Source organism: Athene cunicularia (genome assembly GCF_003259725.1).
Source record: "Athene cunicularia isolate RWA chromosome 3 unlocalized genomic scaffold, athCun1 chr3_part1, whole genome shotgun sequence".
Lineage (NCBI taxonomy): Eukaryota > Metazoa > Chordata > Aves > Strigiformes > Strigidae > Athene > Athene cunicularia.
The window spans coordinates 99,927,776-99,948,478 of NW_020799097.1; the positions used below are offsets into that span (position 1 = coordinate 99,927,776).

The 20,703-nt window shown below is 37.9% G+C and overlaps 1 protein-coding gene across 3 annotated transcripts in view; it reads right to left on the reverse strand.

Moving 5' to 3' along the window:
* KCNH1 (potassium voltage-gated channel subfamily H member 1) overlaps nucleotides 1-20,703 on the reverse strand; it is a 185,385-nt gene that overhangs the window by 83,620 nt on the left and 81,062 nt on the right. For all 3 annotated transcript variants that reach the window (XM_026844475.1, XM_026844474.1, XM_026844476.1), the window contains exon 9: nucleotides 8,883-9,079. In XM_026844475.1, coding sequence (XP_026700276.1) covers nucleotides 8,883-9,079 — 197 coding nt within the window. The remainder of the gene's footprint in view (nucleotides 1-8,882; nucleotides 9,080-20,703) is intronic.

Genomic DNA, 20,703 nt, shown 5'->3' on the forward strand with positions numbered 1-20,703 from the left:
TACAATCACCAGGGCACAGAGGTTATCAGAGCACTGACTAATAAGTTTAGTTATAATACATGATAGAACATGGTGCATACAGGCAAAAAAAACTGGGCAATAGAATTCGTATGTTAGAAAAAGTGCATAATATTTGAATTCAGCAATTGAATTCAAAATATTGAGATTCAGCAATAGGCCAGTCATTATACATATATATATAAACACATGTACACACACACAGGGATGACAGGCACCAATAAAAAAAAATACATTTTATTTTAAAAATTAGAAATACAGAGAGATTTTTAGACTCTGGCCACTCAGTCACGGCAAGCAGTAGAAGACAGACTTCAAGCTTTGGAGAAAGAGTAGGAACTCTTTGAATTCCCATAGAATGTCTCCTTCCTCTTTGCCAGCATGGTCCAAAATCGGACTAAGGCACCTCAGTACACTTAACTGAGCAGATGATAGTGTGTCATGCACATACTGAAAATAAGAATAACACACTACATTACACAGGCAGGCTACTGTTTAGCCTCCCTTGTGTACCCATAGTACACTTCTATTTATCAAAGTCAACACAATAGTCAGAAAAATATTAATTTAAACTAAGGACTGATCCTTCCTACTGTAAAAATACTAGTGAGAATTTCACTGTTTTCACAAGGAAGACCAGATTTCCAGACTGTGTAAGAGCAGTTACACTGTCTTTTGGATTATTGTCTTCTGTCCCTGGTGGTGGGCCAACATTTAGAATTTCCCCAGTTCCTAGGAAATTCATTTCTATTTTAAAAAGGCTTATTGGAGCTATCCTGGGGAATCCTCATTCACACTAAGTAACCTTTATCTATATTAAAATTATTTCTATGCTTTAGCCTACGTGGGTGGAGGAGGGTAAAAATCAAAGTAATGCATTTTCTTCTGTTGGGATAAACAAGCTGCTGTGGGTGGCTGTGCACGTTAAAAATGAGAGAAAACCCTTTTTTAATGTTAACTTTCTATTACTCATCTGAAAATAGCTTCCCAAAAGCCAAATGTGCTTTTTTAAGGATTAAAATAGTCTGAAAACAAATTTTAATTCACCATCAACCTTGTTAACTGTATTTTTCATCTACATGGAAGAGCTTTACCATATATGGAAAGACTTTATGAACACTCTACAGATTTTGAAAAGGTCAGAATTTCTTTCTTTTATATTTAAGGCTGAGTATTTTATGGGTCATTGAGAAAAAAATCCTATCAAAAACAATTTAAGTGGGTCTACTCAAAGTGTGATAAAACAAACAAAATATCGATCCTGTTTCTGGAGTAATGCAGTGCTTAACCTCGATTTCAGGACAACCAGAACTTGTTCCATTTACCACATCTTTTTTTCAAGTACTGACATATAATTGGAATGTCTTTCATTGACATAACATTGACATAGTTTTCCTTACTTAGTAAACACATTGGGAAGTAGCTAAAATTCTGATTTCATAAATTCAGTCTGTACAAATCTAATTTTTAATTTAGTGATGTAAATGACTGTTAAGTATATAGCCACCAGTGGGGGAAAACCTATAAAACTATGATAGCACAGAACAGGAAATATTCTCTTACTGAAGATACTTCAAGACAGTTATGGTTTTAGTATCAGCTTCATAAAAGAATCATATTCTTCCATTTTAAGATTAATTGTAATTCAAAATTCACCCTTACCAGCTCTTCCAACAATTTATTTTATTGACAGTTATCAATGCCTATTGATTACTAGGTTACTTTTAATGGGATTTACTAGTGAATGACTTATCAAAATTTCAGCAACTTAATATTCCTTCGGAGAAATAGTACACCATACAAAACAAGATGTGTAAGTTATTCCTTCATAACAACTGTACAGACATTATACTACAGCATCTAAGTGTATGAAAATTTGCTCATTCTTCATAGTAGGAGAAGGCATCTCAAGCAAGTGATGAATTAACCAAATCACTTGAGAAAGGATTAGTCATTTAAGAGCATTTTAAAGAAGCATTTTGCTATTTACCCACACAGATTAAGTTAAGCTAAAAATTTACATTAAACTTTACATGAAAATGTATCATGTACTGAATACAAGCAACAGAACAGTTTTGTTGTCTGTACTGGGTTTTGCATGACAAGGATTTGGCAGCAAGGGGTCTTCAGGGGTGGCTTCTGTGAGAAGGCACCAGAAGCTGTCCCCATGTTGGACAGAGCCTGTTCTAGTCAGCTCTGAGATAGACTCACCACTGGCCAAAGCTAAGCCAGTCAATGATGTTAGTAGCATCTCTCTGATAACAAATTTAAGAAAGGGTAAAAAAGACTGCATAACAGCAGCTGAGAGAGGGAAGTGAGAAAAGGTGAGAGAAGCAACACTGCAGACACCAAGGTCAGTGAAGAAGGAGGGAGAGGAGGTGCTCCAAATGCTGGAGCAGGGATTCCCCCACAGTCCATGATGACAACCATGGTGAAGACCATGGTGATGCAGGTTGTCCCCTACAGCTCATGGAAGCCCACAGTAGAGCAGATATCCACCCTGCAGCCTGTTGAGAGAAGCCCATGCAGAAGCAGGTCTCCTGGCAGGACCTGTGGTCCTGTTCAGGGCCCAAGCTGGAGCGGTCTGCTCCTGAAGGACTGCACCCCATGAAAAGGGCCCATGCTGGGGCAGTTCATGAATTGCTGCCTGTGGGAAGGACTCACAATGGAGAAGTTTGTGAAGGAATGTTTCCTGTGAGAGAGACCCCACGTTGGAACATGGGAAGAATGTAAGGAGGAAAGAGTGGCAGAGACCAAGCATGATGAAATGACCGCAATCCCATTTCCCCAACTCCCTGCACTGCACAGGGGGACAGTAGAAGAGATGGGAGTGAATTTGAGTCTGAGAAGAAGGGATGGGTGGAGGGAGGAGTTTTTTAGATTTGTTCTTATTTGTCATTAGGGATATGGTATAGTCAGGAACTGTCAGTGCTAGGTTAGCAGTTAGACTAGATGATCTTCAAGGTCCTTTCCAACCTAGATGATATTGTGATTCTGTAATCTGATTAATTGGTAATAAATTCATTTCCCTAAGTCTATTTTGCTTTGCCCATGATGATAATTGATAAGTGACCTCTTTGACCTTATCTCGACCCATAAGCTTTTCATCTTATTTTTCTCCCCCTCTCCTATTGATAAGGGGGAACAATAGAGCAGCTTGATGGACACCTGGCAACCAGCCACGACACTGTCTTAGAACTTCTTAGTTAATTGTGCTTCTATTGTAGATGCACATCCCCAACTACATAAACTATGTAAACTGTGTGTAGCCAGATCCTCCTCTGTATAAGCATAGGACCCCAAGGCTTAAAAGCATATAGATTTAAATAGAACAGAAATAACTTAAGAGTTTAAAAGTTTTGGAAACTAAACTTTAAGATGATGTCTCTGAAAGGTAATGGAGTTACTCTGAGCTGAACACTTACAATCACTGTAGAAAAATGAATGCTAAATGCTTGCAGTTGGTCAGATCCTCTCCAAGTCTGGGTATTAAGGCTTTACCTGAAGGGGTCCAACAAACTTCAGGAGATGAGAAGGAAGAAATCCAAGGGAACATCCTCCTCAGAGCATGGGGTTTCAACTCATTTAAAGTCAGATCACTTAAAATTATCCATAGCAGACGTGGAAACCTAACAACACACAACATGCCTCAGAGCACTTTCAGTCTAGGGTGTAAAGACAATTACACAACGTGTGAGCTAGATAAACAGTTATCTGTGAGAAATGGATAAAAGTTAAGAAAGTTGTCCAAGGCCAGACAGAAGATGGAAAAATGCAATATGGACTCTACCAATGAGAAAACAGAATAAAATATATTTTGCTTAGATTGGCACAAAGAAACGCAGAATATAAGAACATTCAACTACCTGAACAGCTTTTAAAAGGCAGCATGGGAAAGAACAGAGTTGAGTACTTAAGTGTTTGTTTACTTTTGGAAGGTTTTTTTGAAAATGACAACTTTGCCTCCTGGACAGCTACTGTGGCATAACTTTCAAACTACAGACCCTTCCAGACATCCCAGTCATGTGGGACCCAGTGTCCTGGGTTTTCAGTGCTGTAAGACACCTGCCAGTCAAGCATCAACCTCTCTTCCCACAGGACTTACGGGATTGTTTTGGTGAGTACAAATGCAGGAGAAATAAGCAGGCTGTCAGTTGGACCATTCTGAAATCCATCATCAAATGGGCCAATATTCTATAATTAAAGCCTTTCACTCTTATTTTAAGAAAGCCTTGTTAAAAATCTTCCAGCAATTCAGCTTTCTATATCAGAAAGTAGTCTGGGATACCATTTTGAACCTATATCATCAAAAAGAACTGGAAAACTTGTCTTGTAGAAAGGCAGAATACAAGGCCATGGGTTGTCTCTCTGAAAACAACCTGCTATCAAGCTCCCTGAGATTTAAGCACTCCAGCTTGAAGCACTCCTAGATGAAATGTTTGATCTGAGGGAGATTGTTTCTCTAGTTAGAGCTTCAGTGTAAAAAAAGAAGAAAGGTGAAGCTAATGCTGAAAAGGAAAGCACAGTTATATTTTAAAATTGCTTTTAGAAAGAGGTGGTGAGAGCCCTGTTCACGGGCACTGCTGGAACAGCACAGAATAAGCACACCACTACACGTACAAAAGCATGCAATCTTACACCAGCAGGGAGACAGACTTCTCTGTTGCAATTGCTGCTCTCTCAAGAAATATGTTCTAACTAGGAGTTCTGGATTTAAATCACGAAATCATTCTTGTTTTGTAAAAATGCAGAGTGTTATTTGCCATTTCTTTCAGTCTTACAAAATCCTAAATAACATATCTACATCCTACTGCATTCCTTCTTTTATTCCAGGACACAAATTTCAGCTTCTGGAAAAGCTACTTGCACTTTCTATCATGATACTCCAAAGCATTCAGAATTCGTCATTTAATCTTTATACAGACTAAAATGGCTTACTAGAGAAATCTCAGCTTAATAAATTATGTATAAGAATTCTCTCTTTTATGTAGTGTGTGCGATCATTTGAGCTATAACATCATTTATGGCTGCAGCAGAATGAACTGAGCAAATACACTGTAGTACAACCCAGTGTAAGTTAATATTGGTCATAAAGCTCATACACATGGAAAGAAGCAACTGCCAAGAGCAGAACACTCGAAAGTGTTGCCAGAGGCCTTTTGCATTCCTAAAGAAGGTGCCAGCAAACTTGCACCTCATCACACACAAAAGACAACAGAAGTAGCTGTCATGAAGGCTTCTTTCTTCTTACACTTGTACTAACCCAGAGCTATGAAGTCCAGGCTGGAAACCCTGAAATGTTTAAATATTTCTTGGGCAAAACCAGACCTCCATCCAGCCTGTGAATCCTGCTGCCTTCAAAACCGGAAATATTTCTCTTTTGTCTAGCACACCCTTCACAAGGGTGACTTTGACATTTGACCATCCGACATGTCCCCAGCATCTACATTCTGGTTCCTCTCAGATTCCAAAAACAGAGAGAAACATCAAGTTAACCTGCTTTAATTTCACAGCATTATTACAGCAGGAAGTGCTCTGAGAAATCCTCTGTCAGCTTCCTTTCAGCTGCAGAGCCCTTGAGTCTGACATACAGCCACCTGCAGCCACAGACTGCAGTTTCCAGTTTCTTAAGACGTTGGAGCAGCAGCTGATTCTCTCCCTCCTTCCAGTTAGATGAAAATTTCCATGACCGGCAGCAGAAAGAGTTAATTAAAGGTCTACTTTCTCTTCCCCTTTAGGAAAAATAAAGTTTTCTAAGTCTGAGCTCCAGCCAGAGGTAATGAGACAGCTAATAACTTCAGGAGGGATTTTAGTCACCTGAGGAAACTGCTCAGGGAGTCACCTGACAGTGAGCTGACAGTTTTAGAAAAGAGGATATTTCATCACTGTTTGTCAAGAAAGTGAGTGAAAGGAAGCTGTTTTCACAGCACAGCCACAGCATGCCAGGGACAGAACACTGGAAGTGTCTCCTGCGGCCATCAAGTCCTCAGACATCACGGGTGGCAACGTTTCGCAACTGTTGCCCTGTTGTAGGGAGGGCATAAAGGGAACACACAGACAGAAGCATCCTGCCCTCCCAGGCTCAGCTCAAAGCACATTCAAGATCGGTAGGAAGAGCAGCACAAGAAATGGAGGGAAGAAGCTTTTTACTTTGCCTAAATTCAGCTCTAGAGTAACTCTAGATCAATTGATTTTTGTACTTTACGATGTACCTGCATGTCTGCTTATTTCTGTCACAGTGGTTAGCAAGTGGATCCAGACTCCGGTAAGTAGGGGGGACACCTCTAAGGTCAGCGCTGCTCACTGGCACTGAAGGGTCTGGGACAGGGAGTCCCATCTGCATGAGGGAATGGATCACTGGAAGAGACCTAGCAGCCAAGGAATATGTGAACATGGTGAAAGAGTGGACCAATGCTAAAGCTCACTTGAGTTGAGTGAAACTGGGCTAGAAAGCACCTTGCACTATGCAGTGAGCCTCAGTACCATGGCCAAGTGAAGGCATATGCACCCTGGAAATGGGTACACCTCAGAGGAATAACCAGATCAAAAAATATACCCATGAGATCCTTCAGGCAAAAAAATCCCCAAAGATGCTTCTTCATGTGTTTGGAATCTGTATGAATATATTCAGGAAGAATATACAATATCTATACTTCAACTTCATATTGAAATGAAAAGTGTAATTCTGGTATTTATATTCCAAAGGATATGCAACACATCACAAACGTAACTCACAGAAGGTACCGGTTCATCTGAATTCTACAAAATTCCATTTGCAGAAATAGATCAGGAGAAGTGTTAGAAGCGACAGGCTGGGGAGCTATTTCTATAAAAGATTCACAGATATTTAAACTCCAAACTCTAAAAAGTTGCCTTTTAATGTGCATTATCTCCAAGCTCTGAAGTATCATACGTTCTATGCATTTCCAAAAGCGTATATTATTTACATTATTTACCATTTGCATTCTGATTGCAATCTGGCTTCTTTCAACAAAATAAATAAAATTACAGTTGGTTAACCTAGAACCATCAAACTCTCAATTCCATTATCAATCAATGCCACTTTTCTGCTGACTGCAACTCAATTAAAATCCAATTATTTGAATAACTGGATAGAAATTGCTATCATAAAATGTACCTTTTTATTAGGAATTTTTCATGTAGAAAATTGTCAGCACAGGAATTACAATACTGTAGTTAAAAAAGTGTTTTTTAAGCTGAGCTGGGAAAAGCTATGCCAATAAACATGGAGAGAAGGAGTGTCACTTCTGGAGTAGGCATCTGATTTTAAAATTGGGACTTTTGGCTCAGCAGATACAAAATGATGCGACTCTGCTTGCACTACTGTGAGCTTTAAGAGAATTGGTCCTTTCAGTGCCTCAAAGTTTGTTATTGCTACTGATGTTAAAAAAAAAAAAAAGTAACTATATATTCTTAGACCATCTTACCACACTACCCACAATGTTATTTTAAAATATGACAGTCAGTGATACCGATGTTTTAGGTAATCTCAATACCCAATTCTTTAATTTCTTTTATTTCTTACATTAATTAACACCAGGTAAGTAGCTGGCTTTTAAACTTAGATTTTAACAGGCCAGCTCAATCTTCTTGCATCTACATGTGTTTTCCTTGTCATGCAAGAACCCAGTGTAATTTGAAAAAAAGTCCTATGAGGAAATTCCCAATTGTAAATTGGCTCCTTAGTTTTTAACTACATCAATTTTATACCAGAGCTTTGATTTATTTGACCAAAGTGTGGATAGCACATTCCTCTTTGCCCAATATTGAAAAGCCAAATTCTTTGATATTGATAACATATGCAGATAGAAACATCACCACACTACTTTAATTTCAGTATGCCAACTCTAGGTACAAAAAAAACACCCCACAACTATTAAAAAAATACATTAGGCTTAAAGTCTAATTTTACAAAACAGAATTCAAAGATGAAAAGGTTTCTATTTTTTCAGGTGCAGTTATCTAGGACTTACTTGGGACCTAGAATTTACCAGGGAGAACTGGTTTTAGGAACAAAAAATTTCCTATCAAACATATTTCTTTAGCTCAAGTATCTTTATATCATAATATTTTAAAGCAAGTATAGGAGTTCCAATGTATTTATTTTCAATGTAATATTATTGTCTTCTACATCATATCATGAAATCGTATCAACTGAATGATACCTACTACAGTTTTAATAAATTTCTACAGAGGTGGTTCACTGAAGATTACACAGAGAATTTAAAACGGGATATTGGGCTATAATGATTCATGTTTGACAAAATAACTTGAACTGGCACACAGGAAGAAATGAAAATGGAAAAAAAAATCAAGGATAAGAAAATGGAAATATTAGATAAGCAAAGTAATTCCAAAATGTGATTGATACTAAAGAAACAACTCTTGAAAGAATCAGTCATGTTCATATTACTTTTACATTGTGATTACTGTAGTTGACTTTTGTTCCATATATTAGATTTCATACCTTTCCTTCCACTTTCCTTGCAGCTTCATGCAACACCACTAACATCTTTTTAGCTGCTTTACAAACTCAAGTTGCTGAAAGTAGTGAATACTGTTTATCACAAGTGCATAACTGTTCACAGATATGCTGGAATCTGTCTGCTTCATAGAAATGTAAAATACTTTCACATACACACAGTCTAGCTCCCTATAAAACTAGCACTTGAATAAATACCATGGCCTTTTGACTATACATGCTAGCTTAGGCAAGCTCTGAAAAACCTTCTTAAAAGAGAGGCTACGAAGGATACCAGAATTCAAGCAATTCAGTTTTTCCATACAGATAGTCCTTAAAAATGATCATTTATACAGTCTATGTTAAAATCAAAGCTACTTACCCTTTTTCTCAAGTTGTAAGTCAAAATGAGATTTCTGGAGAAGGAGTGTGAAAAGGCTGTATAGAACTCCAGCACTTTCTGCAAGGCATCTCTCTTAATCACATGAAGATCACAGTAAGTCAAAGCCCTTACATTAGCACAGGACTGGGCAAGGGTAGACTCCTTCCAGAACACATCACCAAAAACGTCTCCTTTGCCTAGAGAAAAGCAGCAGCATTGCTTTCAATAATGGTACTATTTCCACCAAAAATATGAAAGAACAAACATCTCATTTATGCAGTCATTATGTGGTCAGAAAAAAATTCTGTCTGGGGAAAAAAACTAATCTTTTGAAGTACTTCAAAAATTTTGAAATTTGTAATATACCTTTTCCGCTATCTTTTTGTTAACTACAACAGCCCAGCAAAATTTTGTAAGAATAAACCTCAACCAGAAAATGTTTCATGTGACAAGTCCTCTTTAAATATCAACAAAGGTTTTCCTCTAAAAATCAAGAAAAGCCATTCTTGCTTCATGTTCTCTTCTGATCCCTTTCAAAGAGATTAATTAAGAGGAAATGATTTTCCCCTTTCTTCATTTAACTGGCATGCAAATGATTTGTTTCTTACCTCTATGTTATTGAGTTTTCTTAATCTGGCTAACAATTACCCACTATTGTGTCAATAAAACCATCTTGTATAATATGTCAGTGCAGTTACAGGCTGTAACGAAACACTACTATACATCAGTATTAAAGTAAGTTTGCCCTAGTTTGCTAGATCAGTGCCAGAAAAGTCTGTCTTTACAAGATAAAGCAGATCTTGCAACTCTCAGTTGCTCTTATGCTTTTCAGCTGGTAAAAGTCTCGACAAAATCTTTCAGTAGTTGTGCATGTGTGCCCCCATATAATACAACAGAGGTTTAAGGTAACAGCGTAGTCCAAAATAAGAAGAGTACAGGTTAGTTATCACCAAGATAATACTGACAAGGCAAGAACATTTAGCTGTTACATACCAGAAGAAAGAAAACATGACCATTTCCTTACAACCTTCCCATGTGTGTGTCTATGAGCTTGGCACAGTCAGTGAAATCCCTACTGATAAATACTGCAATGAGGGCAGCTGTACCATTCTGGGAACCACAATGCGTGGCAAGAATACCAAAATCTGCTGAAAGAGTAGCCCCCTGTCAAGATTTCCTGGTTATAGCCCAGCTCAGGCTGGGCACAAAAGAGAGTGTTTAGGAGAAAGTTACAAGCTCCTTTACAGAGTAATAGTCTTTTTTTCCGACATACAATGCTAACAAGATAAGAATATTCAGTTGTTAATGTGATAACGAAAAACTATACTGTTCTTGTTCTGAATGGTATTTTCCTCTTAGACCTCTACTGTGTTATATCACCACTGCACATCACTTTTAAGACAAACAACAAATACATTTACAATGTCTATCAAGTTGTGGTAGGCATGGACCAGATGGTCCCTTGTCTTATAAGTAATACTTTTCCAGTAGCAATTCTTAAAGCCAAAGCATCAAAATATATATTAGTTTATTGACTTCACCTGGGCTTTCTTAGATTTCATTCCCTAAATAAACAGTCATGTATGAAAGTCTATATAAAATTCTAGAGAACTGTAATGAGTAAAGAGGTCAAAAAAACTTCTAAATTAAACCCAGAACTCCCAGCTCAGCCCTTGAGCTGTACTTCCACCATTATGTAATTTCTTCCATTAGAAGGTAAGTGTTTTCTCTTTGAGGAGAAACTATCACCCTGATGGTAAGCTACACTGTAATGCAATAAGCTGTGGTTCACACTGATGTCCTCCCAATCTTCCACAAAAAGCCCTGTGCAGTCCACCTGCCAGGGACCAGTTTAGTCCCTGAACACTTTGGAGGAGCACAGACTATATTTTCATTTTAAATGCATATATATACTAAAACCACCTGTTCCATAAGCATGCTTTTTCCTCATAAAGACAGGCAAAGGCACTCTAGTGATACCCTTTCTTCTACCTGTAGTCTCTTTACACAGTGCCAACATCCAGAAATACTATCAGCGCTGCATATCAGTAAGCAGGGTGGTAGCCCAATAGCCCGGTGCAGTAAACAACTTTGCATTTTAATAGCAATGACTTTTCACATTTTCAATTATTTAAACATACACTTTTTCAGTACATACATTAAAAATGGCCTAAGAAAAAAGCTTAAATGCACTTAAAATAGATCATCATCTACAAGCTTTTAGACAGACAAACACATAACATATTCAAAATTGAAGTGAAACAATTTTTATGCACCATAAAAACTGATACGCTTCACTGGGTAAAAATGGATTGTTTGCCTTTGGAATAAATATGCTTTTACTCGCAATCTTCCAGGCAATTAGCTAAACAACTGTTTTAATTAACGCTCTGGAATCTATCAAGCATTGAAATGTGGCATCACTGATGAGCAACCGTTAGAGCTGGTAGTCCAAGCATAAGGGAGAAGAATTCTAGCTCATTTCTAAGCGTATTTAACATATCCAGACAAGTTTCTCTACCTTAAAATGACAATATTTTACTGCCCCACAGTAACAGGAAGAGCAATTAGTACAATGCAAGTACAAACAGCATGCTGTTGCTTTGCCTACGTATGAAATTATATACAGCAGAAGTTAGTTACATCTTACGCTTTTTAAAATTTAATCCTGCTTTTCATTTAACACAGAAAGACACAACTGTGTCACTTCACCTGTGGCAGCAACCCCAGTTTCCCCTTGCTATTTTGTAACTCCCAAAAAACTCCCCCTCCTGCAGTTCCCTGCCATGCCAGGGAGCCACTTCCTACAGCTGGCAAGAGCAGCATGTGAAGGAGCAATGTCTGTTGGGTGCCCACTGAGCCAAACCAAAGAGAGAAAAGCAACACATGAACCACAAACTGAGTCAGATCACAGAAACCTCAAGTTTTAAGAGACAAACCAGGCTAAAACAAGAATTTGTACTGTTTTCTATCATTAACAATTTCCCCGAAGTTAATCAAGTTAACAGCCAGTGATCTAGCCAAAAATCAATCCTACATTACAGTTCGATTTCCGAAGCAAGTCAGACATACAAGTACCACACTGCTTTGTTTCTGTCAAGTGCATTTTCTAAATGATGCATATCAATCCAGATTGTCAGATTCTGAAAAAACTTATGTTTGACATTCATAGATAAATGGGGGGAAAAATGAGCAGCAGGAAGTCTTTATAGCAAGCAGGAATTAAAATTCCACCCAGGAGTATCAGCACTGGATTAGAACAATTGTCCTCTTACACATAATAATGAACTGCTTACCATCTCCCTCTGTTTATATGTTCTCCATAAAATAAGATCAATCACTCAAGAAAAAGGAAAGAAAAAAAAAAGGGCAGATTAAGTGGGTGTTTTATTTAAAACATCTGTAATTGGAAAGCAAGAAGAGTAAAGTGAGACTTCTAAGTGTGTCAGAAGGTGGTTGTCCAAGTCTAATGGTGCATTAGAGAACCTAAGTCAAAAGCTTCTTTTTACGTGTAACTCCAGGCTTTATATATTTCACTTTACCTCTGAAGAAAGATTAAAAAGCTAGAGAAATGCAGATGGCCATTTGTTTGTCACTACTTTGCATTTCTCATTCCCAGCTTGCTGAATTCCAGACATTTGCCAGGAACACTATCTGTCAATCACACTTAAAGTGGATGATCTAAGCTTTTACCATCAATCATTTATATTCCCTGCTGGATTTGTGGGCTGAGGACCTTTTCCACCATTAGCTCAGCATGCACTGAAAAGCCAAATAGTTTTCTGCGTTTTATATTTGCCTGTTTGTTTTAATTATAATAACAAGTCCCCAAACCCTGATATATTTAAACACTGAAGAATTATTTCACAAAAGCAGAACCTTCTGTTTCCATATTTATTCTTTCCTAATCTTTTCTCCATATCAAATTTGCTATTCACCTTATAAGTGAAAAGAAGATTTCTCTGTTACCACTGCAAATTCAACCTTGAGCCAGGCAAAAGGTCAAGCCACATCCACTCTGTCTCCTGAAAGCAGCACCATTAATGAAGATCTGATTATTGCAATTTAGTCAAGTGTTAGTAATTGCTGATTCTGTTTGAGAAAAGAACCATGCTCACACGTTACAGCTGTATTGCCCTGATGTGCGTACCAGAACAATCCTTAGTTTTTTTCACTCTTACAACAGAAGTATTGAAGAGCTCTCAGACAGAAGATATTCTGCCCTACTCTGAAAAAAAAAAAAAAAAAAAAAAAAAAGACTCTATGTGGAATATTTTGACAACCTACTTAGTTCACTTTTGGGTTCAGAGTGTCTGGGAGTCATGGTGCAGTTTTGGTGTGATAGCAGCAGGGTGAGAAGATGAGGCCACTCAGCAGGATGAGAAGATCTGCTGAAGATCTTCCAAGTCAGTATGAACTTTGGTGGCAATCCATAGCTTCTCAGTACATCAGACAAAATGTTAGAATCATTCTCAAATCAATAATAATAGTTGTTACAACAGCTAACACCAGCCTAGCTCAAGTCCCTTCCATATCTGCCTTCATCCGCATGTCTGAACTACAGAAGAACTGTGATCTGATATAGTCTCATCAGACCCAAAGATAACCCAGAATGACCAAACACTGCTTGATGGCACCTCAACAGCAATGCAGCACTAAGCATATCTTGGAACCCAATGTTAGCAAATACTGTGATGCTGATCCACAGCGGCTGCCACATCTGCGCAATGACTTCCCCAGCACAGCTCCCTGAAGCACCCACACTGGCCTGCGCCCTCAGGATTTGTTCTCCACCTCCAAGCAGTGGGAGACACCAACTGCTCTAAAGGCAAACACAGACTGTCTCTGTGTCAGTCTCTATTCTAGTGACTGCTCAGTTAAAATGCTGCTGAAATTTAAAAACAAACAAAAAAACTTGGCCTGATTTTTCTTTTTTTTTTTTTTTCCCCCCCCTCCTTAACAGATCTGAACAGAAACAGAGGATCTGAAGTTAGTCCATGTCACAGGGTCCTACCAATTGTATTTAAGCATAATTCCACTAAGGACAGTGCATTTACCCCTCGTGTTCAAAACCAGTGATGTAAGACTGGGGTCAAACCCCCTCTGTGATCACCACATATCTACTTGGCTTCAACTGAAAAATCTTTCCTTCTCCTCTTTTCCCTCATCTCCTCCCTACCTCAGTACAGCAAGCAATTTAAATTTTCCCATTTGACAGAAGAAAAATGCAAGGAAAGTAGAGGCAGCAGAGCAAAAATGGTTTTTCCTCTTGGTGCATTGTTTCAGGGCAACAAATATCTGCCAGCCAGAAAAAACAGCTACTACTGGGCATGAAGGTATTCAGTATCCATCCCACAGATAAATTTCACAACTTGACAGCCACTGAATAGCCTGCAGTTTGGTCCTCCAATATGGTACAACTGGCAGGATATGATGCACAAAAGTGATTTGCTGCTTTGGATTTTCTTAAGATTTCTCAAGTGCAAAAAGGAGACATGTAGTGAGAAATGAATGACTGCAGAGAATATACTATTTCTCATTAACCAGAGGTTTTAATCACTCTTTTCCACTAATAAGAACTTAAGGGAAAAAACAAAAACAAAACAGAGTATCAGGGCCACAGAAAGCAAAAGAAGTGTTACAGTTGTTCAGTCTGGAGAAGAGGAGGCTGAGGGGAGACCTCATCGCCCTCTACAGCTCCCTGAAAGGAGGTTGCAGAGAGCTGGGGATGAGTCTCTTTAACCAAGTAATAAGCGACAGGACAAGAGGGAATGGCCTCAAGTTGCACCAGGGAAGGCTCAGACTAGATGTGAGGAAGCATTTCTTTCCAGAAGGGGTTGTTGGGTGTTGGAATGGGCTGCCCAGGGAGGTGGTGGAGTCCCCATCCCTGGAGGTGTTTAAGAGTTGGGTTGACATAGCGCTGAGGGATCTGGTGTAGTTGGGAACTGTCAGTGTTAAATTAATTGTTGGACTGGATGATCTTCAAGGTCCTTTCCAACCTAGATGATTCTGTGATAACAAACTGAAGTTGCACTTTCAGTGGTTTGCCTGGTGTACAAATAGAAACACAGTGTATCTGTTCATGTTTTAAAACACAGCTTGGCAACATTTTGCAGACAGTTTACAACTGCATCATTTTCTCTGTTGAAGCACATTACTGTACAGACAAAATAAAAACATTTATTTTAGAACAGGGGATGAGTAGCAACAACATGAATTAGTTACAGCTAAGATTTCTATTATTATTATAATTAATGTGTTTATTTGTCTCTCTGAATAGAGTGCAGATTATATTTCACTACTTGATTTAGTGTGATGAAAAGAAGAGTTGTAAAATGTCAACTGGGCCTTACCAGGCTTATTCACAAAACGCTAGGAGACTTCACCAGATTCTGAATCATTTATCCTTATTTGCTTTTTAATGGTTACTGTAAAAAATGTTATAAATGTCACCAGCTTGTACAAACTCAGAAGACATGGAAGTTGCCAGCTCAAATAAATTCAAATACATTTGTGACTAGTTATTTGCATTGGTTAAGTAACAGGAAAACCACAGCTCAATCTGTGTTGTCACTGCATCAACAGTGCCAGTTCTCTCATCAAAAAGACTCTATGAGAGGCTCAAAGTGAAATATCCTCAGGAGTTACTCCCAGATGACTTAGAAACAGGCTACATGTTATAACTATTGCTTGAAGCTTACATTAAAGCTCAATATATTTTTTGTATTTGAGACAAATGTATTCACAAGAGTTTAAAATAGTATATTTTACCTTCAGAAATATAGAAAGTAAATATTTTTAAAACCTCACAATGTTCATAGCTATAGTATACTTCATTTTATTTAATATTTCTAGAAACTCCTTGAGCATAAATTTAACAATGTTTCAGCAAAAATTCTGAAGAAAGTTTTAATTTGAAAGTTAGAGAAAACAAAGGAAAATAAGTGTTCTGTGAAGATTTATTTTTCAGATTTTTTTTCAACATGGCTTTTCAGTAAAAAAAATTACTCCTCTTCCTCTACAATTCTGAGACCGAAACAAGATTCTACCAAAATCCAAAGCAAAAATGAAAATTAATTCAGCAGTTCCCCTGCCAAAGAAGTTGGATTTCTGTAATTTCTACCTCGTCATACCTCTTTGGAGTATACACAGAAACATGACCAGCAGGCCTTCCTAACACAGCCTGAGATATCAAGGAACATGCTGGAAGGGAGCACCTCATCTCCACCACAGCCCAATTTCAGCTGCCAGTGCATCATGGGTCACTGTTGCCAGTAGCCTTACAGACATTACCATCTTCCGAAGGGGACTTCTTCCACATGTGGTGGTATCAGACTACTTAAGAGCATGTTATGCAAAGTTGCATAAATTCGCAACAATAAAACATGAAACTGTAGAAAAAACCCCAATCAACTAATTTGAAATGCCAAGAAGTTCACGACTGAAGTCTCTATTCACAGGGAACGCCCCTCTTCCCCAGTTATTCCAGGAAGGAATTAATTAAATGTTTTAAAAATCTGTTTTCTCCAATATCCTGAACAGTCTTAAACCACCTATAGATAGCAGTGGATTTGGCGATTCCTACTTTTAATGCTCTGCTAGAAGCTGGGCATAGACCAAATAATGTCTGGCTGAAGTCTCAAAATAGGCAACTCACACGACAATTTTCTAGACATCTGGAGCACAAGAATAAGGAATATTCTCTGTGCAAAAACACCATTTGGAACAAACCTGTATTTCTCAATAAAAGTTTTAGTGCTGCTCCAATATCCACCGTGAAATTTAATTTTGTATTAAAGTACACCTCTTTATGCCACTGTTTTAAAAAGTTTAGCCAGATCTCCCTTTCTAATACTCTTGCTAAGTGTTCTGGGACACACATTGAGGAAATCAGTCTTTTAAAACCATTCCTTCAGTTGATGTTCACTGAATCACTTCATAGAAACAAGCAACTTGTTCCATCTGCCTATATATGTCAGCCTGAAAGAAAATCCCCTTTAAACTATAATTAGAAAAAGCACAACAGCACTACCAAAGATAAAGATGGGTTTTAATTTCAATCATTCCTTTTTCAAAGCACCTCTGGTCATGTTACAGTCTTATTCAGTAACACAAGCAATGTTGTGATGTTAGATACCATCTTTGAAAATAATAAGAAAATTCTAATGCCATCCATAACCCTGCAACCATCCTAAGAGCACTGCAGCTTGGCATTTTTAACACAGGATGGTGTACCTAAATTTAAAACTCAGGTGAAAATTGAAGTAGAGAAGTACGGGACTTTTTCAAAGACTTGGCATTAAATAACAACAGGCCTCAAAACACACAATTAAATTCTGAAAATGGGATTGTACACAAAACAATTTAGTTTAGGGAAACCTGTGTTAGGTCAGGTACTGGGGGACAGTCTAAAAATAGTAGCCTTGGCTCAGCACAGTTAATTTTTGCACCATCTTCAAGTGCTCTGAGAAGCAATCTTCACATAATTGTGTGGCAGATGCAATGCTTTTCCACTGAGAAGGTCTAAGACAGAAAACACTTCTGCACTGCTATTTTCCCTCCTTTAAAATAAACCATCCCTGTGGTTCAGTTGCCCTTGCAATTTGCACTGTCCTATCTGGACGCAAATATGTCCCACCAAAATCTGAATTAAACCTCTTGTGTCTACATCTGAATGAAATGCTTATGGCTAAATGAATAAGGTAAAGCAATTGTAAAGAAAACAAACAATTATTCTTATGATGTTCCTTTAAGATTGCAATTAGATCAAATTAAATCAGCAGGAATTTCTCCACACAAAGCAAATGGAGCATTTAATATCCTGCTGAAACAAAACATTGCACACCAAGTTCTCCGATATCATGTTAAAACAACAGTCTCCAATCTTGTCAACATTGTAGCTTTGTAAATAACGATAAAAGATCTGTATTTCAGGGACATCCAGTTTTCGCTTCCTCAACTCACATGTGATCTTAAAAGTATATCTATGTGAATCCTTCGCACACTTCCCCCAGCATTCCCCCTCCCCACCCCCAAACTGATATATCCCACTTCCCCCCTCACTGATGGTGAAGGCGGCAGCCTGTAAATTCTCATTCTTGACATTCTGTTACTGTATACTTTCATACCTATGTAATATCTATATTCTGTTATTTCCCTTCAGCTTGGATAGCAGCAAAAGGAATAGAAACAGCAAACTGTCTTTATGGAGGGCAATGATATTCCTTGCTCACAATAAATTGCTGTCTTGATTTCCCCTCCTCTCTCATCCACTTTACCTGCTCTTTCTGGAGTCAGGACTTGGACTCGATTCTCATGGGTCCCTTCCAACTCAGGATATTCTATGATTCTGTGATTAATACTTTGTTAAACCAACACTCAATTAAAAAGTTTATTCTTTTGAAAATTTTTAGCTCAAATAAGGATAACAAGAACATAATAAATGCTGAACAGCTGGGATGCAACACTTGGGATAAACTGCTTTACTCTTGGGACAAACTGTTTGTGTGGGGGTTTTGTTTTTTCTTTTTAACTAAACCTTCTAGTAAATGTTATTTTTCTCATCCATTCCTCAGCACTGAAGATCACAGTGGTTTTCAAGAATTTTCTTTTTAATTGCTAAATAAAGGCTCCCAGTCTCTATCCACAAGACTAACCTCCAGTCTTACCATCCATACACACACAGGCCCCCCCCCCCCCAACTCTGAACAATTCACCTAAGTGAAGATGGCTGCTCAAGTCAGGCCCTCTAGGAGTCATTATTTGACAAATTTTGCAGCAGTCTGAAAATTTAAGGTTCTCTCAGACATTCAGATATTGGTACATACGTATTAACACAATATAAATCCTTTTCTAAGAAGGCCTCCTAGCCAGTCATTCTGTGTATTTCCATAAAATTATAAAAAGTTAATTTTGCTACTATGCCATTATTTTCTATAATTTTCATTAATTTATCTATGCACACATGCAATTGGAGACATAACACAAGAACTAGCACTTCCTCTACCAATGGTGAGGAGAGATTACAAAGGTCCAGAGTAAAAGGCTGTACCACCAGTGAAGTACCCTGTTAGCCCCAGCAATGGCTTATCACCTGCTCAGCTGGACTTCTAACATCAGCTTCTTGACTACCACAGTTCCAAAGAATCTATATTCTCACACTCCACTAAGGAAACGTGTACCTTCATAGAGTAAAAAAATACAAAAAGTGCATTGAATGTCAGTTTAGGTCTTCAAGCTTCCCTGAATTAAGAAACAACAACGAGCTATGCAGGCTTATTTTATGCTTCTACTACTATCCCTTTTCCCCTGCATATTTCAAAGAAAGCTGCAGCCAGACCTTATAGTGCCTGCCTGGAACACATTTAATTCAGGAGCATGAGTAAATTTTAACTTTCAAAGACCTGAGATGAGGTCAAGTTTTCAGATGGCCAGTGGCTCAGCCTGAAAGGTCAGCTCCAAAGCAGAGAAACTAGAGCTGCCAAATGAAGTTCACGTAAATTGTTGATTGTTTTCAACAGTGACAAAACAACCAATCTTCTCTAATCACGTTTAGATAAATGGGTAAGTTTTTAAGCAAGAGTAGTTCCAAGAGCTATGTCAGTCTCAGATGGATAAAACCACATCAGCCCAAATGGGAAGGCTTAGAAAAGTTAAAAGCAAAGCCAAATTGAAAACAGACTCTTAATGGAAGAACTGCACAACCTGTACTTCACTCAGTTATCTATCTTCCACAAAGTGCTGAGCGTACATTAGCACTTCACCCTATGCTGTAACAATGGTATAAAAGGAAGAGCAGTGAACTACAGAAAACAGAATTGTATCTCATCCAAGAAGCTTTCCACTAGCTAATCTTCACTTCTACATAATCACACCCATATACTTACACTTTAACATAGAAACCCATAGTAATACAATGGCTTTTCTTGCTATGTCTTCCCTTTTCTGACTCATTTATATTTGAATGAATCACAACTGAATCATTCACCTGGCTTAAAGGTAATTTTCTACTTCTGGGCTTTTGTTTCTTCAACACATCATATCCAAAGATTGTAATTCAAATCAGCAGAAATTTTGGATAGAATTCAAAAATGTCTTTTATCCCAACAAATCAAACCATACAAAATGTGTCAATTTTGTAAAGTTTTTACTGTAAACATTGCAAAGAATTTTTTTTAGTTTACTCATTTTTGTGTTTGTCTCCAAGTCAAATTAATGGGGAAGTCAATCTCAGGAGACACAAGAAAATTTTTTGACTGCTGGCCTATGTGCAATTTCTTCCAACTCAGTACTCACATTAATCCAAGTCAATCAAAGTTGGTGCTTTGTCATAAGAATGTAAGACCAAACTGCAAATATACCTGTCTCTTGGGTATTACACAGAACTGATCTGGAAGGATATTATGCAAGTGTATACAACACACTCCAGGGCTACACAATACGCTTTTATATGCTACTCTGCAAGGCTAAATTATTTCAGAACTTGAAAATGTTTCATACGAATTGGATCCTTTAAGGATTAAGTGTAGTTTGCCTTTGGTTTATGTAATGCTGCACAGCAGTCACACAGACTAATCTAGAGATGCAATTTAATTCTCCATTGTAAGGAAGATACAGGCTACATTTCAAATTCCAAAGGCTGCTTTATTAAGTGAGAGTTAAAGCTGAACAAATAATTCACCTTTAATAATTTATGCAATTATTTTTTATTTTTATTTCAAGAATGTCTGAGAGCAGATTACAGTCTCTCCAACATACCTGCTAACTGAAATTACCCTACAGAATTCCTCACATGGTTTGCTGTTACAATGCCTGATGTTTG